Source organism: Mandrillus leucophaeus, unplaced genomic scaffold (assembly GCF_000951045.1).
Source record: "Mandrillus leucophaeus isolate KB7577 unplaced genomic scaffold, Mleu.le_1.0 Scaffold736, whole genome shotgun sequence".
Classification (NCBI taxonomy): Eukaryota; Metazoa; Chordata; class Mammalia; order Primates; family Cercopithecidae; genus Mandrillus; species Mandrillus leucophaeus.
The window spans coordinates 1,275,025-1,298,880 of record NW_012107986.1 but is presented as its reverse complement, the minus strand read 5'-3'; the positions used below and the strand labels follow the sequence as shown (position 1 = coordinate 1,298,880).

Below are 23,856 nucleotides of genomic sequence, written 5' to 3'. Positions count from 1 at the left end.
GTTCCTGCCCTAGGGTTCCAGCGAGCTCCCTTTTGTCTCTTGAGTTACCTTCAGGGTGTCTCTGTTCTTTGCAACTGAAAGAGCTTGATGAAAATTCAGTTTCTGGCAGGGGATGGCGTGATCTTTTCAAATCAGGACCTCCCTGACCTCTCAGGACCCTTTGAATCGGTACCTCATGGGTCAGTTTCACAGGTCACTTAGGCATGAGGTTCCCTGCCCGTGGGTCATCATCAAAGTCTAGGCGGATGGGGAGGTTTGCTTAGTCAGAGGCTTCCCAAGCCCAAGAAATATTTGCACAGTGACGACATCTGAGTGCTGGGTGGGGGATAGGATGCAACAATGAGCACTTTGGTACCAGAAAGGAGTCTGGGTGGTGGCGGCTGAAATGCCATTCATATTTGTGCCTGCAGGAAGCACTATTAATATGAAAGTGCACAAGTGGGAGCTGTGTCCTGGAAAGTGGCACGTGGGTGGAAGTCCGAGGGGGTGACAGGCAGTCTGAGGTCTGTCCCCAGACTCTAACCCTGGTCCCAGCATGATGGGTTTAGACACAGGAGCCAGGTGCCTCTCTCTCCAGTGAGGGTTCCTGTGCAAGCACAGGGTCTGCAGATGGGCAACTGGGGTAAGGCAGTGCCTGCGGCCCTCAGCAGGTCTCCACCGCTGCGTGACTCTCCAACATTCGACCAATTTAAGGTCAGCTTGGGAAACCCTGTTCCCATCAGAAAAGGAAGGCAGAGCCTTCCCTCCTTCCACATTCCCTCTATTCCCCTCCCTGCAGGATGACTTTCTAAGCCTCTTCCCCCAGGCTGGCAGACACTCCCTGCCACCTAACGTGGCCTGTACTTCTCGCCCAAGGAGGCCACGAGCTGGGGGTTAGGGTACATGACAAGTACTTTGATACCAAGTGTTCAATCACTCAAGTCTGTAAATGTGTTACCTTAAAATAAGGCCACAGCAAGAGAAGCTGGGCACCCAAAGGCTGCAAGCAAAGCCCTTCCTTACGGGGACAGCAATGTCTGGCTGAGCGTGGCGTGGAGGGTGGGCATTGGGGGAGGCCAGGCCACAGGGAGGAGTGGCAAGAGAGGAGTCCAGATGGCCGAGAACAGCCCTGGGTTTAAGGGGAAGCTTCAGGACAGCTGTCTTCAAAAGGAGGTGGCTGCAGCCTTGGGGGTGCCATGGTGGTCCCCTGGAGTACATGAAGAAACAGAGCTTCTGTGTAAATGAGCAGCATTGTTTAGAATTATGTTGATGCAGGTTATAACATCCACAGTACATTGGCATGTGGCATAACTTATTAGGGGTGTACTGGAATGGACTTCTCAGCAGAGGTGGCCAATCTGAACAAGGCCCAGGTCTCTCCCATGCCTCCTCTCCTAGTCTTCTTCCCTGCAGCTGAAGGTGGCCCCTCAGCAGTACCTGAGGGGCTCTCTGTTCAGATATGAGTACTGCCTTGGCCTCTCCCAGCAATGCCCAGAGGCAGCGGGGGCTTCCGGGGTGGCCCCCTGGACAAGTCAAAGGCCAGGATCAGCCCTGCCTGGACCCCTCTTGCTTCCTCCTACCCCCTCCAGGCTTTAGCCCAGCCTCAACTGGCAACACTCTCACCAGCTCAAACCCACATTTTCCCAGAGGGTCCTCCCTCTCATCCTTCCTTCCCCACATCCCTTCTCAGCTGGGCCCAGGTCTTGGCTTCGATGACTTCTCTGGCCTCCCTCCTCCTGCAACAGCCCCTCCTCTCCAGGGCCTGGCTCAAGGCTGGTGCGGGAGCGACATGCCCAGTGAATAAACATGCTGCTTCAGACAAGGCTGCTTCCCCTCCGAGGGTCTCTTTATTTAACCTGTAAAGTCACTGTCAGCAACTTGGCTTGGCCCTCTGCTGCTTCCAACAAGGAACTGCTTAAAAGTCAGGAAATGCATTGGGTGCCTTTCCTAGTACCAAAAATTGACTACAACTCTTTGGGCACCCTGAGATAAATCAACAGCATTTGCTTTTTCTTTACTTTTCTAACATAATTCCAGAAAAAAATAGATCTCTATTTTTTTTATATATATATATATATAAACTATATTTATATACACACATACATAGAGATCCTTCAACCATGAAGGATCCAGCGTCCTCTGGGGTGCCCCTTGGCCTGCCGCAGGAAAGCCAGGAGGCACCAGCTGTCTTGGGAATCATCTCGGGACATGCAGTGCTGAGCTAGTGTGCCATGGATGGGGGGTCTCCAACAGCCCTCTCCCTCCGAGGAAGGTGGAGCTATGACAAACCAGGGCAGCCCTCACCTGAGCTTTCTACACATCCTGAAATGTAAGCTGTACCTGATGGAGCTTTGAAACTAAAACCCAAAGTGCAGATACAAAAGGATTCCCTGATAAGCCTGGGGGACTGACTCCTTGGGGAAGAGTTCCAAGAGCGTCATGCAGCAGGGGCCAGGGGAGCCAGCAGGGAGGACATACACCCACAGCCCCCAGGCCCGGAAAAAGGTGTCATGGACACAGAGGCCTGCTCAGTCACAGGAGAAAGGCTGGGCTCTGTCCCCTCCTCAGGTCTGTCTCAGGCAGGGCAACCCAAAAGGCTAGGGTGAGGCTCAAATCAAGGCAAAAAAGGGCTGTGGTGAGATGTACTGGCGACAGTCCTAGAAATTGCCCACCTCCATGTTATTGGCCCTTGAGGGACCTGCATTGTAGCGTAAGACCTGCAGGAGTAATGTGTTGACTCAGGGTATTAGGAAGGACTGGATCTAGCAACCACAGGATCTAAAACCAGCGGAGGCTGCTTGGGCTGGAACACATTTCCAGGGAGATGGGGTGGGTGGAAATGGAAGCGTAAGGGCCAGTGCTCAGTACCCCCTGGCTAGACCCCAGAGGCCCCAAAGGCACTTGGTAGCAGAGGGAAAGAGCACAGTGGGGCCCAGCTGGCCTCAGGGGGCAAAGAGGGGCAACGTGGGCATCATCTGCTAACTCCAAGTCTGGGAAGGGAACCCAGAAATCCCATCGTCTTCCCACTTGCCCAGTTTCTTCACGTCGTGACTGCCCTGGGCAAGACCTGAGAGGGATCCAGAAGTCTGTGCTGTGCTGAGAGTGCGGAGTGAGATCCCCAGACCCCCAACCAGAGGCATGGGTGAGGGTGAAGGACAATTGTGAGGCTCCCCCCTGCCCAGCTCTTGGGGTGCAAGTCTGGTCACCACAAAACTCTGCAAAAAGGCACTTAGGGTTCAAGTCAGACTGTTTCCCAAGGCACCAACAAAGAAATCCAGGAAGACCCTCTTGGCCGAGCCAGGAGAACGAGGGCTGCAGCTGCGGAGGCGTTCACTAAAGATGGATTTCCCTGAGGCCCTGCACCTGATGCCACCGTCACCCCACACTGACCGCTGCCTCTCCCTCTGGCCGGCCCTCCCTCCCTGTGGCTGCAGTGTCGTCACAGCTCTCTGGGGATGATGGAGAAGGGCAGCACAGGGCTGCTGGCCTCCAGCTCCAGGGCAGTGAGGAAGCAGTCGACGGCGGCCTCGTTCTGGCCCTGGGCCTGCAGCACCTCGCCCAGGCCCTGCCATGCCTCGTGGCACGTGCTCTGCCTCTCCACGGCATCTCGAAGCACCTTCTGGGCCAGGCTCTTGTGGCCAAGCCGACTCAGCATCAGACCCTGTGGACCAAGCACAGGGCAGGGTGAGTAGGGGTCTTGGCATGGCACAGGCATCTTGGCAACTGGGCCAAGTACAGGTGCACGGGTGGCAGTAGCCATCAGCTCGAGAGGCTCCTGCGTCTCTGGCTTGGGCACTGTCAAGTGACTGTGCCTTTCCCCATGTAAATCCTACCTGGCCCTGCCCAACCCGTGCTTTAACCCCAGCCTCCTGGGAAACCCACTGCAGGAGCTCTGTTCCTGCCGGTCCCGAGGGATTGGCTTTCAAGTCACCAGACCTGGCTGTGTCACCTTGTTTGGGGGATCCTGGGCAAATCCCAGCTCTCTGGCCCTCAGTTTCCTCATCTGTAAATGGGAAAATCACAGCATTTCTCTGGAGGGCGGGGTGAGGCTGAAAGGAGTCAGGAGGTGTAAAGCTCTGAGAAGTGTCTGGCAGGAGTGTGTTCTCACTCAGTGGGACCATGCCTCCCAGTCCTTCCTGCGGCCCGGAGCTGCCCTTCACCCCAGGGATGCAGAAAGACTGAGGAGGACGCATTACGAGGCTTCATCACTGTCACCGGGGAGGAAAAGCTCAAGCATGTGTGCGTGTGCGGTGGCTCCTCAGGAGAGGGTCACAGGAGAGTCAGATGGCGGGGGACAGGGTGCTGGGTGAATGGGGCGCTGGGTGAACAGGCTGGATTGGCTGAAAGATGAAAGGCCCTGGGGGTCTGGGTCAGGCGCAGGGAAGCTTGGCCCTGCTGTTTGGCTCAAACAACCCTGTTACCAAAGAGATAGAGGAACTAACAGGAATCGTCATAAGAGGCTGGGAAGTGAAACTGGCACCCTGTCCCCTCTACATCCTCTTTTACCCACGCTGGGAAGTGGGTAGCGAGGACAGGGTAGTGAGCGGAGGCAGAGGGGCAGGGCCCCTTTCAGCAGAAAGGCTGCTTCGCGCCGTCCCACTGATCCCTGTTTCAGCCCTGAGGGTGGCATGAGATGGTCCCTCGGGGGGACCCTTCTCTTGTTAAAAGACAGGAGGTAAAACCCACCACCGACTTCCTGGACAGGCGGGGGCCGCAGTGGGGGTGGGGAGCTGCTTTCTATGTGCCTGGAGCCCCCTCTCCAGTGCCCGCCCACTGATGGCCATGTACATTTTTAGCTGGAACATTTTCCTCCTCAGCGAGCTCCCCAGAGTTAGGCCCTCTGTTGCTATGGAGACGCGCTGGGGAAGATGCGCATGCCTGGTTTCATCAAGTCCTCAGAGAGCTTGGAACACAACCAATTCGGAGGGAGTGAAAGATGGCGCTCAGGAAGCCCTAGGAAAAGCCTCTCCCTCTCCATAGGTGCTGGCTGGAGATCTTGTGGCCAGGGGGCGGGGGAGGAAGAGGCTGTCCTCACAGAGCCTCTGTTAGCCCTGGGCAACGCCGTACCAAGGAACCACACACATGGATGAGGCGTGCAGAGGCCAGGGGAGGACAGGGTGGCTGCGGGCGGGGTGGAGCCTCAGGCAGGGTCTTCCGCTCTCGCCAGATGGGAGTGGTGCTGACTCAGGGCTGCCTGGGACCAAGGGTAGTGGCCAGGCTGGCCAGCAGGGCACGAGGCCTAGCTGTTCTGCCCACACGGCCCAAGGGCCAGACCCCAGCAGCTCACAATGGAACAGAGCCCACAGGGAGGAGGGAAGGAAGGCCAGCCAACAGCTGCCAGACACAAAATTGAGCACCAAAAATGAAGGGTTTGAGCCCTGTGAGTTCTGCCCAGGAGGGAGCAACACAGGACAGAAGGGAAAGGCCGGCAAGGCCTCTCAGGGAGGGGCAGGCCCGGAGTGGCTTCCACACGTTAAGTTTTCTGTATTAAGCTTCCACATGGGATTTTGTTTGAAAAAAGGGCTCAACTGCTAAAAACAAGTTTGAAAACCCCTGATATCAAGAAGTATGTGGGTGTCTGGGAAGGGGCCAGATGTGTCTGCAGGCTGGTGTGTGTGTGTATGTGTATTTTATTCTCAGTTTGGGAGGTTTGCAGTAACTTCCTCTGTGTGTCTGTAGAGGGGAAAAAGCCCAGGGCTTGGTGGCCGGAAGCCCTGGCCAGGCTGGAATCCCGACTCTGCCACTGACAAGCGCTGTGACCGTGGACAAATGGCCAGCTTTCTCTGAGTTGTGGTTTCCTCATCTGTAAACCACGCAATGAACTGTCCCTCCTCGTGGGGCTCTTGTGAGGAGTCTGCAATGATGAATTGGAAAAATCACCGCAGGGGCAGACAGCAAACAGCAGCACCTCCAATATGAGCAGAGGGTCCTTCTGGGCGGGGAGCTGGTGGATGGCTGATCTCTCTAGAAGCTGGGAGAGGGCATGGCTCTCTGTGGGGGAGGACCGTAGGCTAGGGTGGGTTGGCTTATGTCCCCCCACCCTGGGGTGTTGACCTTAGAGCCTGAAAGGAGACACCGGGCTGGGGTCAGGCTGGGGCCCAGAGGCCCAGGGCCTGTAACAGGATCTTCTGCCACCTGCCCCTGACACCAGCCCAGTTCATGTTTGGTAGCAACTCAGCGCTGTTTGCTGCCTGACAACTGGGCAAGACAGCCCCAGGAAGATGCGAGGTCTCACCGACTCTGCCCTGAGCCCAGCGCTGCATCTAGGGCCTGCAGACAATCCTCCTGGCACCCCGACCCTCCCAGAGAACAGGCCTCCAGAGAGATGGTGGCAACAAGAACTGGCATCTCAATTGCATCCAAATGTCCCAAGTGAATCCCCCATCCCCCATCCTGGTGAGGGGGTGCCCCACGCTGAGAGAGGAGATCAGATCTGCTGAGAGGCTCCCAGTTTTGACCTTCCCTTGGGAGATGCCACAGCTGTGCTGGCAGCCCACAGGGATTTGAAAGTTGTTTATGGTGATCAGACACCATAACTCCAAGGGGGTGCTTTGGGCTGGTTATAGCCACAAACATGGTTCCAGGGAGGTGCAGGGCTCTGGGGGAAGTCCCCAGAAATTCCCACCTCAGGACCCTCCTCCTTCTCTCCCTTCCTGATCTCAGGGAGTGGGGATGTGTGGCCACATCTCAAGTGCTCGAGACCCTGCTCTCCCAGGAAGCCTTCCCTGAGGACGGAGTTCCTCCTGACCACACAACCGCCTCAACGTCATGCTTAGTTACTGTGGAGCTCATGGATGCGATCCCTGTCCTGCCCCTCCCGAGGCTGAGAGGGATAGAGCCCCAGCCTCCTGCCTGCTTTGTTATTCCCCAAAGGACAGCAGCTCAACAGGGCTCAGAGCTCAGGATGTAGCCCAAACACAGAGCCAGGGAACCCAGAGGCATCCCACACTTACAGATGTGGGCCTCCGACCAGGGATGCTGCCCACGTGGAGCTTGGCAAGCCTTGCCTCTTACGGCCACGAAGGCGCAGAACCTAAGGGGCCCAGGGTCTTGCTGGTCTGGGCTCACACTCAGCGGGGAGCCTCCCTGTGGGACCCAGGTCCTTTGCAGAGGCAGTGTGTGGCCAGGGGCTGTGGCCTGAGTGGATGAGGGAAAGGGCCTTGCCTTTTCAGAATCCACTGCACACCATCCCACCCCGTAAGTTCAGTGCCTGATGATGCCCACCAAGGGCGGAGCAGTACAGAGGTCTAGGGGTGCGCATGCCTCTTCTTCTTTTGAGGGGGGCCTGCCCTGGGAAGCAGCCTTGGCGCTAGGCCAGCTGTGGGCCAGGCTGAGCCCTCCCTCCCCACCCCTGCCCTCAAGTATTTATAGAAGTTATTTTGGGAATTTTCTCTCTGAGCTCAAGGCACATTCCTGGGATTCTGTAACAGCCTTTCCAGCTGGGAAGCCAGGAATCAGCTGGAAGCTGCGGGAGCCTTCTGGTCCCTGGAGCCTGCATTTGGGGACACCAGGGCTGCTGGGAGGAGCCTGCTCTACAGGAAGGGCCCTCCCTCTCGCCACCCTGGAACATGGACACACCCTTCCAGGGAGGCCCGCATTCCAGCCCAGCTCCAGGCTCTCTGGCGTTCCGGGTTCCCTCAGGTGTGTCAGCCTCAACCTGTCCAACCAGACCTGGAACGGGAAGGAGGGGGCACCTCTCCAGGCTGAGAACCTCCCACTCCCATCACCACCGCCTTCCTGGAGCCAGGGCAGCTCCAAAGCCACAGGGTCCCACTTTCCTGCTGTGGGAAGGGGGGCAAACCCTTCCAGCTCCACCCAGTGCTGGGGTGGGATGTGTTCACCCCAGAGCCCCCTGGGCCTCAAAGGAAGAGGCTCCTGCTGAGAAGAGCCCAGACTCACATGCAGCCCAACCTAGGTGGGGTCTCCTGGGGTAGGGGGTGCCCGTCCCTTTCTCTTTTGGGTCCTTTACAAGTGAGATGTTGAAGAACACCAGCAGGCCTCTTCAGCTGGGGCTAAGGGTTGTCTGTTTTCAGAGGGGCAGGGGCCAGTGGCCAGAGGCCAGATGGGTCACACCCTGGGGGACTCTGGAGCCTGACAAGCCACTAGGAAATTGACTTCCTTGTCAGCCGTCTCCTCTGGGCAGGGGCTGGGCCTTTTCTCCTTCCCTTCCTGGGCTGGTATCAGGTTCTAGGTCTATAAGGGCCTTTGCCCATCCTGGAGCACTGCCTGGCCCAGCCCTCCAGGTCAGTCAAGAGGCTGTGGCTAGGCCTCTGGATCCCTGGTTCTAGAAATGAGTCCCCGTGATGGGGAGTGAGAAGGGGCCCAGTCACAGAAGCTCCCCTCTCTGGGCAGGAGGTACAGCCTAAGGCACAGTGAAGGTCAGTTTGGGGAAGGGGCTGCTGGACAGGGAAAAAGGACCACGTCACCTTCTCTTTCCATGTAGGGTGAGTCTTTCTAACTCTTTCTGAAAAAATGGATTCTGGAGCTTAATGAAGCCAGCAGTGCTCAAGTATCATTCAGATCTGAATCTATGACAGGCTTCCTCATCAGGGTTGGTGATGGACTTCAGGAGCCTACATCAGCTTAAGGTTTTCCCGAAGTCCTGATCCAGGGCTCAGGGTGTGTGTGGGGGGTTGTGCCAGCCCAGGAATAAGGTGGGTATGGAGGGGTCTCTGATCCCCATTGAGCAGGTGCTGGGAGACACACCCTCGCACCCCCTACACCGTGGGCCTGCAGAACCCTTTACTTTCGTCTCTTCCACTTTCCCATCAGGGAGTGTGACCTCAGGCAGTACTGGTGAGGGGTGAAGAGAGCACTCACAATAAAATCACCTCATCAGAGGTCACACAGCCAAGATGCTCCTATTGAACTTCCCTGCCCAGAAGTAGCAAGATTCCATGTCCTTTCATGGCCTAGACGCCTCTAAGCCGCCTGCCACAGCTCAGGAAATGAACATGGAGAAAGAAGCCTAGAGCTGGTGGTGCGTCCTGGACCCTGAGACATGGGGCATAGGCAGCAGAGGCCACTGTCCCCAGGAACCTGGGACCCTGCTGTTTGTGCACTGAGCTCCACCCAGTGTCAGGGTACCTCCAAAATGCTAGGCACTGAGTGTCATTCCTCAGCTGCTCAGAACATCCTTCCTCCTTCAACTCAGAAAACAGATGCTGAACCAGATGCTGAACCGGCATGACAGTAGGTCAGGGCCTCCCCTGAGCCTGCCACCGCAGAGCCTCTGCCCCAACGGGTGCAGATTACCCAAGGTCTCTCCCTCGTCCCTCAACTCATTCTTCCCCACAAAGCAGGCTGCCCTCCCCGTAGCTAAGGTCAGCCTGGGCCTTGCACTGTGTGCACTCTTGTCCTATCCACAGGGCAGCTAGGGTGTGTCACCTTGGCCAGACTCCCCTGTGGACTCAGTGGGGATGGGGTGGCTTTACTGCAATGAGTCTCTGGGGCTTGGCACCAGGTTTCCACTCCCCACCGAGAACCAAGAGCATCTGAACATGGCCTGGCAGCTATGCTTCAAAGTGAAAAACGTAAAAATAACCCTAATGACTGGACCATTAACTTATGGATTTAACCTAACTCTAAAGGTGCCTAATTCTAAATTCCCTAGGTGCTTGGTATAGCAAGGCTCATTTTACAGATGAGAATACTGAAGTTCTGAGAGGCTATGGAACTTGGTCAGTGAGTGAAGGCAAAGTGGGACTCAGGTCTAGGTCAGATGAACTTGAAGGCCCTGCTCCAACCTGCAGGTGCCTCCTCCAGAGCCAGCTCTGATACTCATTTTAAAAATCATCCCAGCCAACCAACCCTAGGAGAACCTCAAAGGCAGCTTGGAGGTCCCTGTCCCTGCCAGGCACTCCCTCCCTGTCTTCTCAGCACCCTGCTGGCATCACAAGGAAATCTGGGCCAAAGACCCTCATCCCACAGTAAGTACGGTCCAACAGAAACCAGCCAAGGTGGGGCTCAGGCTCAGGCCACATGCCACCAAGTCATCTATGTGAATATAGTGATAAAAATGCCCAATGTTGACTTATCTTTTCACAGCTTTCAGTTCACCTGAGCTCTAAAACTACTCCTTGAAGTCACAAGAGAGTCTAAATTATCATCCCAATTTGACAGGAGAAAAAACTGACCAAGTGCTATGGTTTAAATGTGTCCCCCAAAATTCACGTGTTAGAAACTGAAGCCTCAATCAGCAGAATTGAAGTGTGAGACCTTTCAGAAGTGATGAGGTCCGGCACACTTTGCCCTCCTGAATGGACTGATGCTGTTATCTCAGGAGCGGGTTCCTGACAAAAGGATGAGTTCAGCTTCCCCTTCTCTCACACTCTCTTACCCCTCCACCTTCTGCCATGGGATGAGGCAGCAAGAAGGCCCTCACCAGATGTGGCCCTCGATCTTCAACTTCTCAGCCTCCGGAATTGTGAGCAAATAAGTTTCTGCTTATTGTAAATTACTATTAAAAAATATATTTTTAAAAAGGCCACGCATGGTGGCTCATGCCTGTAATCCCAGAACTTTTGGAGGTTGAGGTGGGAGGATTCCTTGAGCCCAGGAGTTCAAGACTAACTTGGGCAACATAGTGAGACCTTGTCTCTACAAAAAATAGAAACAAAATAAAATAATAATAAATTACCCAGTCTCAGGTATTCTGTTATAGCAACACAAAATGGACTGAGACACCTGGCGAGGAAAGTAACCCTCAAGCGCCCCCATAACGCAGGGCGGGTTGTCTTAGGTTTGTCACCTCTCGTGTCTGGTCCAACCCTCCATGATGGGAGAGGGGCCACCCAGCAGGGGGAGGGAGTGACGGATGAAGCTCTGTGCAGCCACAGTTCATCCTTTTGGCCTTAGAGACCAGAGCCTTCTTGATGGAGTCCCAGAGCACCTAAAAAGGCCCAGCCCAGAGCCTCAGGGCTTGGATAGGCAGAGCTCTGGACCTCAGTGACTCAGGTCCCCCCCTTGGGAGGTACCAGGGATAGTGGTAGGGAGCTTCTGGGGACTTAAGATGTGCCCCCTCATGCCACAGCCTGGGGTGAGAGATGAGAGGCTCTGAGGCCATCCCCACGCTCTTGATCCCGCAAACCCACTTAAAGAATGAGGTGGCCTGCTATACACTGGCAGCAAGAGGGAACCAATTAAGGAAAATCATTCATCGTCACTCTGTCATCAAGAGGACTGCAGATAACAACGCTGTCTTCCTGTCTCTCCAGGGGCATTTGGAGAGAGAAGAAGCTGGGTCACATGCCAGGAATGCTTCAGAAACTGCATCCCAGGAATTACATTACTAGAGCCAAAGCTCATGCAGAGCCATCTCCCCACTCCTGCAGGGGTGCCTGACAGGGAGAGGTTCTGGAGAGCCTGGAACTCCCTCACCAAGAAGAAAGCATGAGGAGGGGAGGGGCTGGGGTACGGGAGGGACCAGGAAACTCCTCCTCTCCAGAGTCTGCCCCTGGGAGAAGAGGACAGAGTGCCACCCAGACACCTCACCTGCCCACTCATGCCTGAGGGTGTCAAGTTGTCTCCTGCAGTGCAGACAAGCTGCACCAAAGTGTCCACACTCTCCTTAGCCAAGCTGAGGGCAGGGAGAGTTGGTGGCTCTGTGGCTAGGGCTAGGACCTTCTTCAGGGGCTGCTGAAGGGTAGCAGAACATGCCACCCCAAAATATGTCACTTGGGCATAAGGATTGTTTTGAGCTGAAGGCAACTGAGAAGAAGCAGAGACAAGAAAAGCTCTCTGCCCTCCCCCTATTTGCCTAAAAGCCGGATATATACATTTATAAGGGTGTCCCTCCTCCCCCTCAACCAGGAAGGACAAAGGCTGATCACAGAAGACAGTGTTAAAACCTTATCAGCCTGGAGATGGCACAAAGGAACCTACATAACAAGCTCTGCTAACTAGCCTTTATCTACCATTAGTTTCCCATTGATTTGTCTTCCCACAATTTTCCATCCCCAGAGACTCCAAGTCCTTTTTCTTTGTCTCTTGCTTCTTTTAAATTGTATGCTCTTGGTTGAAAATGCTATGTAAGCCAGAGTTCTAAGCTACCTCTTTTGTTTGTTTGTTTGTTTGTTTGTTTTGAGACGAACTCTCACTCTGTCGCCCAGGCTGGAGTGCAGTGGCGTGATCTCGGCTCACTGCAAGCTCCGCCTCCCGTCATTCTCCTGCCTTAGCCTCCTAAGTAGCTGGGACTACAGGTGCCTGCTACCACACCTGGCTAATTGTTTGTATTTTTAGTAGAGATAGGGTTTCACAGGATGGTCTAGATCTCCTGACCTTGTGATCCACCCACCTTGGCCTCCCAAAGTGCTGGGATTACAGGTGTGAGCCACCGTGCCAGACCTCTAAGCTACCTCTTTAAGCTTTTCTCATTTTTCCTGAGGATCTCCCATGAGAACATTTTATACACGTTAATAAAGTTCTGTTTGTTTTTCCTTGTTAATCTGTCTTCTGTTACCAGGGTCCGAGCTAAGAACTCAGAAAGGTAGAGAGAAAATGGTTTTTTCCTTCCCTACACTGGGAAACCAAGTCAAGCCACTCATTCCATGAGGTGCTCTAATCTCAGCTTCATGACCAACCAATGACCCTCCCATCACGAAAGTCAGGTGACCTCAAAGGAACCCCCTCCTGGGAGGGCTCTTAATGACCCAACCAGTCTACCAGTCACTGTTGGAGCTCCCTGGTTTCCTCAGGTACCTATTCTGCCCTTGGAAGTGCCTGGTGCAGAGGGGATCCGGGGAGGTGGCAGGGCAGAGATAAGCTCCAAGAGACGTGCAGGCTGCCGGGGTCCCTTCCTGGCCAAGCCTTGAAGCTCTCTCTGAAGAGCAGTATCAACCGGCGACTCCTATGCATCCTGGGAGGCCTCTGCCTTCCTTCTCACGTTTCAGGCAGGCAGGCAAAGTTCAGCCTTCCCCTTCTTGGCTAGAATTTTCTGCCAGTGAATTCGGTTCTGAATACCCCAGCCGAGTGGGATTTCCAGCTACCTGGAGAGAAGTCTGGGACCACACTGGCAGACTGTCAGGACCTGCTCCTGTGATTTGATTTCCACTGCAGAGAGCATACTTCTTTTTCTTTCTATACTTGCCAGTTTCCCGGAGGCCCCTGGCCATCCTTGAGCCCGGTGCAGACAGCAGCCAGCAGGACCAGAGCCTGATGGACAAACTCGGGACAAACTGTGCTGGTTCTCTTGCCCAGCAGAGAACTGCCAAGGTGGCATCTCCTTCCTGCCTGGTCTGGGTAGAAAACCCTGAGCTGAACCCAGAGCAGGGCTAGAACCACAGAAACATCTCTTATTGCATCTAGGGCAGGGACAGGGAGACAGGGAGAGTAGAGAATCCGCTCTTGGCCAAAGCCTATATTCTTAGAGACATGGGGCCCCTGGCCCCTAAGAGCAAAGTCTTCAACTCCCACTGAGCTTTCTTTAGCCTCTTGGCACTTGCCAACCCCATTCTAAGGACTAAAGGGCCAAACCCAGCACCCACACAGCACAGTAAGAATATCTTCACCGACCACTTTCCAGACCTCAGGAAGCAGGACCCACTGACGACCTCAGAGGGCTCGCTGGGGGCCCTAAGCTCCTCTAGCCCAGGCCTGTGGGTGGCTGTGCCCTTAGGGGAGGGGAGGCTCTCCTCCTTGTACTGATCAGAGGCCAACGTCCTCATAAAGTCACAGTGGCATGGTAAGGCCAGAGTGTCCTCCCTGGAAGCCTGCCCTGATTCCACAGCAGGGATACCACCTCCCTTCCACATTTCTCTCTTGGTAATTCTCCAAGGCTGTACCAACCTCCAGAGTTCACAAAGGCTTAGATGACTGATGTGTCTCTTTCCTCTACTATTTTTACAATGAATCCCTTACAAAAATGTGAAACTGACTTAGAATGACAGCTAGTCGTTCCTATCATGTTGTATCACATTGAAAAAGATTCCAAGATCACATCTTTGCTCGGTGGGAAAAAGGTGCTGTGATTGCTTAGCAATATCTGACACTGGTGAGGGACTGAAGGGGAGTGGGATCTTCCGCGCTATGCTTTGCTGTCTCTGGGACTGCACTGCAGACGTTTACACTTTCACATGCATCACCTCATTATGATTAGAACAACACTATGGCCCAGGAACAATGAGGATCGTTATCTACAAAAGGGGACACCAGGAGCATGCAAGTTAAGCGTGTCTTTTCCTAAGTCCCCCAGGTGGATCAGGGCCAGAGCCAGGATTAGACCCCAGATGTCCTGAGTCTCAGGCCAGCACAGGGAAGACACTTAGATCTGGGAACACTTGAGATCGACTCACTAAAGCGTTCAAATGTCTTTAGAAAATGAGTGCTTAGCAAATCTTCCCCAGGCTGAACATTTGCTATTCTTTATGCGTATGTGTGGGATGCTGGCAGGAACAGAGCCTGTAGACGGGATGGGCTGCCCACGCAGAAGCCGAATGCCCCTCTGGTTGCTTGTAACTTTAAAAGAGGGCAGGCCTGGCTCCAATTTGCTCCAATTTCATCAAATCAGCAAGGCACCCCAGGAAGGAAAAAGGGACCACTTCAGAAACATCTGCAGGGAGCCACTCTGGATGGCTATTCAGTTACCATGGAAACCTACCCTTGGAAACTGCTTCAATTTCAGGAAAATAGCTACAAACAATAATAAGCATAAATGAAAAATGGTACACTGTTACTTCAAAATTGTACTTGTTACTGGATTTTGTTGGGTTTTCAGGGCTGAGCCTGCAGGCTCATATCTGTGAACACAGTGGAAGGCAGACCTCTCTGCCTGGCTGCAGGCCTAATGATATAGCCCACACCCTCCCTCCCACTGCCCTAATCAAGTTTCTGGATGTGACCTCTGGCGAGGCATTTATCAGAGAAGCTGATGTCTAAATTGAGGGAGGAAGGAGGAAGCCTCTTGCAGAAAGCAAACATTTGTTGAGTTGACTGGAAGGCAATGCAGCCATGTGGGAGGGAACACGGACAGGGGTGTATGGTGACTGCACGAGCTTTCTTCATCCGAGGCTGAACATTCACACAGACCTAAGTTAGAAATCTACAGAAATCAGGCAGCGGGAATAATAGCTGAGCTGGGAATTCCTGTTCTATTTCCTTTTCAAGGACTGTCAGGTTGGAAAGGACCTTATGAAGATGGCCTGGTCTGGCTCTTCCCCATGTGACGCTGCATTCTCTTGGCAACACTCTCACCAGATGATTACTGAGTATGTGCCTAGACTATGCTAAGAGTTATAATGTTTTCCCTGACATGGCTGAAATCTAACTCCCTGCCTGTAGCTTCTACTCACAGACAAATCAGCCCCCTTTTGGCAATGCCAACCCTTCAGCCATCTGAAGCCATGCTCCTGATGCCTCTGTGCTCTCTCTGTGCCAGACGTCAGGGATACCCTAATGGCTGTTCCCCTCAACGTGCTCTCACATGGAGATATCTAAGGTGGAACCCAGACCCTAAGAGGGAAAGATTGTTGCTAACTGTGGGCTCCTAGATTATCCTTCAAAAATCACTTGTACAGATGCAGGCTTGCAAGCTTCCAGATCACTACATTTATCTGGACACCTGTTCTCTGGAAGCAGCAAAGGAAAGCAAGGAAAAAATGATAATCTATAGGGTCTGGAATATCACCTGTCAGAGCTGGTGCTCAATAAATGTTGCCTGGACCAGAGGATACCCACCAAACAGATGATTAAAACTAAGGGTCAGAGAAGGTGGCTGACTTACCCATGATCACCAGGTAGAGGACAAGAGTATCAGCATCCTGCTCCCCAGCCTCTTTGCTTCCCACAGGGAGGCCACTGTGCCCTGGACACCCAAGTCCTGAGCCTATGAACGAGGACCAGGGACTACTGGATCCTCTTAGCACCCCAGGGACCATCCTCAATGTGTGCTTGAGTCAGGTCTGACATGACAACCCACCCCAGAAAACCCCCTGAATCCCACCAAAGATATGTGGAACTCCTTGGAAATGGAGAAGGCAGGGAAGAAGAAATGGGAGGGTCTGGGGACTCCCAGAAAGAAAAGCATTTTGGTGACCGCCCTAGATTCTGGATTAGCCTTCAGGGCAAGGGTCTGATGAGTAACAATGACAGCCTTTTGGGGCTAGATCCCTTTGTAGAAACTTACAGCAAAAGGAAGTCACAAAGAGTATCAACCAAACCTTCTAGATTTTGTCATCAACACAGACCCTGATTGAAGGGAAATGGCCTGTGTCTACCAGAGAAGGCTAGGTATCCCAAGAACTGTCTCTTCCAACACAGCAGGAGGGAAGTCCCCTCCCCTAGACACCAGGGAACAGCAGTAGCAAGGCACAGGCAGGCAGTAGAGTATGGGGACAAGGAGGGACAAAGGGGGATAAGGGCCCTGAGGCTGTGGGAGGAGGTGGCGGGAGTGTGGATGGAGGGGGGCGGGGTCTGACTCACCAGGCTGTGCATGATGCGCACGCCATCTGGGTTCACTGTGAGCGCCTCCTTGTACAGCTGCTTGGCCTCCTCCAGGCTGCCCTTCACCTCGGCCAGCCGGCCCCGCATATATAGTACTGAGTGAGAAGTGGGGAAGAGGCCTGCTGCCTCCTGGATGCAGAAACCTGCTTCCTTGAGGTGCTTCTGCTCCATGAACAGCTCAGCTGCAAAACCAGAAGGGCAGTGGGAGGTGTGAGTTGTGGGGAGTCAGAGGCATCCTGACCCCCTCCCTGCATCCTCAGAGCTGGGGAACCGGTCTTAGGTGACGAACACTATCCCACCGAGTCACAGCATGGGGCACACTGACTATGGGATGTAGTGGGAACACTAGGTAACAGTTTCTGAGAGCTTCCTCTGTGTCAAGCACCTTGCTAAGTGCCAGTCAATGGCACCAAGATCATCCCAGTTAATGCTCACAAAAATCCTGTAGAACAAGCTTTTTTTTTTTTGAGACAGGGTCTCCTTTGTCAACCAGGCTGGAGTGCACTGATGTGACCATGGCTCACTGCAGCCTTTTCTAAAAAAAAGTTAATTTATTTATTTATTTACAGAGTCTCCCTCTGTTGTCCAGGCTGCAGTGCAGTGGCACGATCTCAGCTCACTGTAACCTCTGCCCCCCTGGGTTCAAGTGATTTTCCTCTCTTAGCCTCCCGAGTAGCTGGGATTACAGGCACGCACCACCATGCCTGGCTAATTTTTGTATTTTTGGTAGAGGGGCTCAGGCTGGTCTCGAACTCCTGGCCTCAAGTGATCTGCCCACCTTAGCCTCCCAAAGTGCTAGGATTACAAGCATGAGCCACTATGCTCGGCCTCACTGCAGCCTTGACCTCTTGGGCTCAAGCAATCCTCCCACCTCAGTCTCCTGAGTAGCTGGGACTACAGACATGTGCCAACATGCCCAGATAATTTTTGTATTTTTTGTAGAGATGGGCTTTTGCCATGTTGTCCAGGCTGGTCTTGAACTCCTGGGCTCAAGAGATCCTCCCATTTCAGCCTCTCAAAGTGCTGAGATAATAGGCATGAGAAACCACACTCTGCACAAGTACTTTTATTATCCCACTTTAGAGGGGCAAAAACTGGGCACAGAGGGGTCAAGGCATTGGACTAAGGCCACAGTGGGAGTAAGTGGTGAAGCCAGGGTTTGCATTGGGCCGTTTGACTTCAGAACCTGGAGAGGGGACATGGCGTCCCCTGAGCTAAAAGCTTGCTCAGGTGACTGCAGCCTCTTTTTCAGTGTTCCTTCACTTCCTTTGTTCATTGCATGTCCAGGGAAAAGGGGATGGAAGCAGACTAGGGAGCTCTCTTTGGGTCCCTTGGTCCCCCAGGCAGGGGCTGACTGAAGGTGGGTATGTGCTCAGAGCCAGGGAGAACCAAATGACCCTGCCAAAGATAGGGTGGGAGGATGAGGGAGAAGAGGCTCAGGGGCAAAGGAGGGCACAAACCAAGCATTGTTGGTAACAGCTACAGAAACCTTCCCTGTGCTGATGGAGAGCTGATGGGCCAAGCCTGGGTTTGGGAAACATTTTCTCATTAATCCTGACAGCAAGTCTTGGAAGGAGGCATAATCCTCACTTAAAAAATGCAGGTGGCCGGGCGCCATGGCTCACACCTGTAGTCCCACCACTTTGGGAGGCCAAGGTGGGTAGATCACGAGGTCAGGAGTTCAAGACCAGCCTGGCCAGGATGGTGAAACCCTGTATCTACTAAAAATACAAAAAAAATTAGCTGGGCATGGTGGCGGGTGCCTGTGATCCCAGTACTCGGGAGGCTGAGGCAGAGAGTTGTTTGAATCTGGGAGGTGGAGGTTGTGGTGAACTGAGATAGTGCCACTGTGCTCCAGCCTGGGTGACAAAGCCAGACTCCATCTCAGAAAAAAAAAAAAAAAAAAAAAAAAAGCAGGCTTAGGAGGTGAGGACCCCGCCCCATTCCCTCACTGAGAAAGGGCAAAGCCAGGGCTGGACTCCCCAGCAGTTCCGTGGCCTCCCTCCAAAGCAGACATACACCCCTTTGGGCCAGCAGGCAGGAGAGGATCTGTCCTGGAACCAGAGGAGTAGGGAATGGGGCACTTTCTCCAATCCAGGCCAGCTCACACACACACACATTTCAGACCCACGGGCACACCCCACACTAAGGCACTTTAGGAGACGCGGCTCTTCAGCCTCACTGGGCACTCAGCCTTTGTCCAAAGCAGCCCCCAGGCTTGGCAGCCCACTCCTGGGGCCTAGCCTATGCTGAAGGCACAGAAGGATCAAGATACAGACGGGGAACGCAAAAGGGCCAGCAGAGTCTGACTTGTGGTTTTGCCAAGAACTCTGCCTAGCAAAAGCTGACAGCTGAGGTTACCCTAGTTCAGATTATGTCTGGGGTGGAGAGAGAACAGATATGCCCAAGGGAATCTCCCAGAAAGAGGTGGAGAAACCAGGCCCAGACATTCTCTCTTCCTGTCCCAATAGGCATCAGGAGAGGCCTAACTAAGGCCTTGACTGCAACACAGGCACTGGGGTACATAGCACGAGCACTGCCTAAGGTTCATTGTGCAACCCGAGTAGCCTGCCATATCCTAAAATACAACGCTTTCTGAGTGAGAAGACTCTTTTTCTCTAGTGGAGGTGATAACTTGGGAGGATCAGAGAATTAAACACAGAGAAGCCAGGCTTTCCGGATATGGGAGAGAAATGCGGGCCTTAGCCCCTGGGGACAGCCTGAAATAGAGATTCCCAAGGCAGAGAGCACAGGAAATGGGGGCTTTGAACCCAGGGGCAGATGGCTGATGGGGGGAGGGGTCAGAGATTTGGTTATCTCAGCCTCAGCTCTCCCTCTCTGCTTTGCTGTTGAGCTGCTGCTGGGGCGTCTGAACAGAGTGCTTAACATACAACTATTGAGTACTGACTACGTGCCTGGTCTCCCCATGAGGAGGAGAAAGAGTGGGGGCAGGGGTGGAAGCAGCTGAACCACTAAACCACTTGAGAGACCAGGGCAGTGGAATGACAAGTGCCACATCTGAGTGTTATGGGTACTCAAGAGGTGCCAGGTCGGTGCTGCTGGTGTGGTCAGGGAAGTCTTCCTGAGGGAGGTGGCATCGGAGCTGGAGCCTGAAGGCTGCAGAGGCCTTTGGACTAAGAGGACAAGGAAGGTGGGCTGGGCTCCACTGTGGCAGAATCCCCCAGGGTCACGAGAGAGGAGAAGCAGAAGGAAGTGTGTGGGTGTCACTTCTGCAGGGTGGCTGCTTCCTCCATCGCCAGAAGCTCAGTTTAGCTGAGGGCCCAGGGGTCAAGCTCCCCACTCCCCTGGACCACTTGGCCATGGCACAGCTCATTAAGCTGTTTACAACTTGCTGCCCTGTCTCCAGAGGCTGCCCCTGGTCCCTCCCTTGGGGACCCCCCATAGTGCATTCACATCAAGAGATTTTAATTAAAGGGCACCCCACCCAATCCCAATCCGTCTTGCCTCGGGGCCCTGGGTATTCCAGAGGCCTGGGCCTTGCTGGGCTGGCACACAACAGAGATCACGTCCTGAAGAACCGTAGGGCTGTTCCACTGACGGGCTCCATCCCCAGTTAGACAGGAAACCAGAAGACACAGACCAGAGCCCAGGGAAGCCTCCCGTGGGCTTCTGGAGGCCTGGCAGACAGTGCCCAGCAGGGCCAGCCTCCAGGGTAGGCCTCTGACCTGCAGACAGGCCCACAGGTCTGGGATGACAGTGCACCACCCCTTGCTAGTCTCAGTATCCCTGAGCAGATGCCTTCGGCTCCTGCTCGACGCTTTGCCAGCCATGGTCAGACGGCTGCAGGAGCCCTGGGGCACCGCATCCACCCACGGCCCTGATCCTTCCCAGCCTGGCCCTGGCTGCCAGGTCCCAGTGGTGCCCACACCCATTCCAGCATCCTCTGGCCAGGGCACCACATTTTCCTTGAATTTTCATTGTCGAGGTCATCAGCCCAGCACACAGGACCTTGCTGCACCCTTAGCGTCAAGGGGCCCCTCCGTTCCTTCACTCTTTCTTCCCCTTTCTGATTTTCTCTCTGCTCTCATCATCCTCCTGCCTACCCCCTGACCTCTTCTCTTGCTTGTCTGTCTCCGGTTTTCTTCCTCTTCCCTACATCTCTCTCCACCCCTCTCCCCTCTGTGCTTTCTCTCGGCAGGCTACAAATGCAAAACATCTGTTCCCTGGAGCTTTGCAAGAGGCCCTTTTATTATTATTTTTTTTTTGAGGCATCCTGGTCTAACCCTGCACCCAGAGCTGATTCCAGTCTTCCTAGCAAAGCCGAGGCTCTCCCACCCCAGGCAGGGGGATGGGCCCACTTTCCATGGGCTATTTCCATACCCTCTTTGGAGGGATGGCCTTGCCCGCAGGCTGGCCCTGTGCTGATGAGCAGGGTACAGAGAGCCTGGGCCCACTCCTAAGGCCTCTTAGGGCCTCCCCAGGTGAGTGTGCTTCCTACAGAGACCCTCCCCCTGACTTCAGAGAGGTGAGCCACAGGGCAGTAGAAAAATAGATTAGGCCCCCCCAAAGAAATGCACTGTGGCTAGCCTTGATCCTCAGTGGGGGCCATTTTGGTGACCCAAAGGAAATAAGCATCAGTCGCTCAGAGCATATGAATGCCCAGGAAAAGGAAGGTGGGGAGAGGGCAAGGGAGGAAGGAGAGTGAAGACCAAGGGGGCTAGAATGGAGAACGCCCAGGCCAACACAGAGAATCCAAAGGTCTGCAGGGAGTTCTCAGGTTGGTCTGAGATCCTCCATCCCTGGGACCCAGAGGGCACAAGGCAGTCAGGGGCTGCATGGGCCTGTTCTGAGTGGCCTCGCTGACTCGGGAAGCTGGGAGGAGTGAAGAAAAAGCTGGAGCTAGGGAAGAGGAGGACGTGGGAAGAAGGCACTGAATGAAGACAGGAGGGGGCAGGAAGGATGACAAAGAGTAGAGGAGCATGCAGGACCAAGGACGAGCGCCAGCTTCTCCCTGGACTATGGCTTCATCATAAACACTTGCTTCAGCCACAGCACTGGCCACCCCACCCCAGCCCCCCAACTCTGCCCAGGAGACACCTGGGGTGGCCTCCAACTGCAGGCCAGGACACCAGCACCAGACCACAGGAGTCTGGCATCGGGGGAGCTGAGACTCAGGCCAGCTTCCCCTAAACCTAGAGAAAGCCCAGAGCTGCCCATGAGCCCCTGGACCTCCAGGACAGGGGAACTCTCCCTACATGCGTCTCCCACTCTGGTGCACTGTGAGCTCCCAGAGCCATGACCTGAGATCATGGGGGGTCATGGGGGATGAAGGGGTGGTTCTTGCTTTTAGGGAAAGCACCTCTCCCAACACTCAGATCTTGGAGCGTCTATGGGACTCTGTGCCTCTCTCACTTTCACAAAGACCCGCTGCCCAAGAGGCACTGCCCTGCAGCCCATCTCTCAAGTGGGTACCATTCATCAGCTTCTCATACTGGACTGGAACTGGAAGGAGGCTTGAAGAAGGGAGGGGAGGAGGGCAAGAGATGAGAGAGGAAGGCTATGACAGTCCCTTTGAATTCAACTAAAGAGTGAATTCGGCCGGGCGCGGTGGCTCAAGCCTGTAATCCCAGCACTTTGGGAGGCCGAGATGGGCGGATCACGAGGTCAGGAGATCGAGACCACCCTGGCTAACACAGTGAAACCCCGTCTCTACTAAAAAAAATACAAAAAACTAGCCGGGCGAGGTGACGGGCGCCTGTAGTCCCAGCTACTCGGGAGGCTGAGGCAGGAGAATGGCGTAAACCCGGGAGGCGGAGCTTCCAGTGAGCTGAGATCCGGCCACTGTACTCCAGCCCGGGCGACAGAGCGAGACTCCGTCTCAAAAAAAAAAAAAAAAAAAAGAGTGAATTCATGATGGAACTTACTGCCAAACAGATTGGGATGCAATTTATCTTGAACCAGACCAGGGGGATTAGCTCCTTCCAAAATGATCAAGACATCTTTTTCCCTTCCTGCAGATTTGCTGCAGCTGGTGGAGTCATTAGGCAGGGTGGGAGGGGGTGGGGATGCTGATCATATTCTTAGCCTGGGTCAGGTTGGGGAGGCGGTTTAGGGAGATCATTGCCCTGGTGATCTGGTCCTGGCAGCCCTCCATTCAACAGGTGCTTGGTAGATGCTTGCTAGTGATGATGGCAGCCAGGGGAGGGGAGAGGGCTCAGGGGGTGCAAATTACCCTGGAATTCTCTCAAGCTCAGAATGAAAGAGCCAGGACACCTTCTCATGTTCATTTCTTGGCTGTGGCAGCTATGCACCAGTCACCAGTCTACTCTCCCCTTCTTCTAGCAGGATAGATCCCCGCCCCGGCTTTTTTTTGAGACAGGGTCTCACTCCCATTGCCCAGGCTGGCATGCAGTGGCACAGCCTCAGTTCACTGCAGCCTCAACTTCCCAGGCTCAAGTGATCCTCCCATCTCAGCCTCCAGAGTAGCTGGGACTACAGGCATGCACCGCCATGCCCAGATAATTTTTTTTGTATTTTCAGTAGAGATGGGGTTTTACCATGTTGCCTGGGTTGGTCTTGAACTTCTGGGCTCAAGCCATCTGCCTGCCTCGGCCTCCCAAAGTGCTTGGATTACAGGCATGAGCCACTGTGCCCAGCCTGATGCCCTGACTTTTAATGGGACACCCGGAATAATGACATCTGCCAGAGCCCTCTGCAGTTAGAGGCAGTCAAATAACTAAGTTCTGGCCAATGGATCATGAGGGGAGGTGATGTGTGCCAATTCCAGGACATGCCCTTATAGGGAAGGGGGTGCCTTTCTTCCTTGTTAATCGTTTGCCTTGGAATGTGAATGTGGCAGAGAGCCATCCTGGACCACACGGACGACAGTGATACCCTAGGGACAGAAAAGTCGCTGTCCCAGTCAAGGCTGTCATCTCTAAACTGTTACATGAGAAAGAAATCAGCATCCACCTTGTGCAAGACACCGCTATTTTGGATCTGTTCTTACATGCACCCACACTGGTCTCCTAATACTACACTGCCTGACCCTGACGCGGCGCCACTTTCAAAGCATTCAGATGCTGTTCTCGGAGTTCTCTCCTGTGGAGTGACTACCTAAGATAACGACCAGAGAAGAAAGGCTCATATGCGAATGATTGAAGAGCGTGTGTTTCTACTGACATTCCCAAGTCTAATTACGGGCTTCAGGAGGGCCTTTAACCTTACTTGGAGTTACCAGAACATGCTAGTATCCCTAGTATACAGCAATACCCAGTCTGAAAACTGCAAGCAAGCTTGTGATGATGGTAGTAAACAAACAAGACAAATCAGGCCAGGCGCGGTGGCTCATGCCTGTCATCCCAGCACTTTGGGAGGCCAAGGTGGGTGGATCACTTGAGGTGAGGAGTTCCAAACCAGCGTGGCCAACATGGTGAAACCCCGTCTCTACTAAAAATACACAAAAAATTAGCCAGGCAC

At 54.0% G+C, this 23,856-nt stretch overlaps 1 protein-coding gene across 4 annotated transcripts in view; it reads right to left on the bottom strand.

Moving 5' to 3' along the window:
* Positions 1 to 1,226: 1,226 nt before the first annotated feature.
* The window catches only part of TTC7A (tetratricopeptide repeat domain 7A), a 168,338-nt gene continuing 145,708 nt past the window's right edge, over positions 1,227 to 23,856 (bottom strand). For all 4 annotated transcript variants that reach the window (XM_011965760.1, XM_011965762.1, XM_011965758.1 and 1 more), the window contains 2 exons: positions 16,396 to 16,598; positions 1,227 to 3,640 (listed from right to left, as the gene is read on the bottom strand). In XM_011965760.1, the coding sequence (XP_011821150.1) occupies positions 3,419 to 3,640; positions 16,396 to 16,598 (425 nt within the window). In that variant the 3' untranslated portion in view covers positions 1,227 to 3,418. The remainder of the gene's footprint in view (positions 3,641 to 16,395; positions 16,599 to 23,856) is intronic.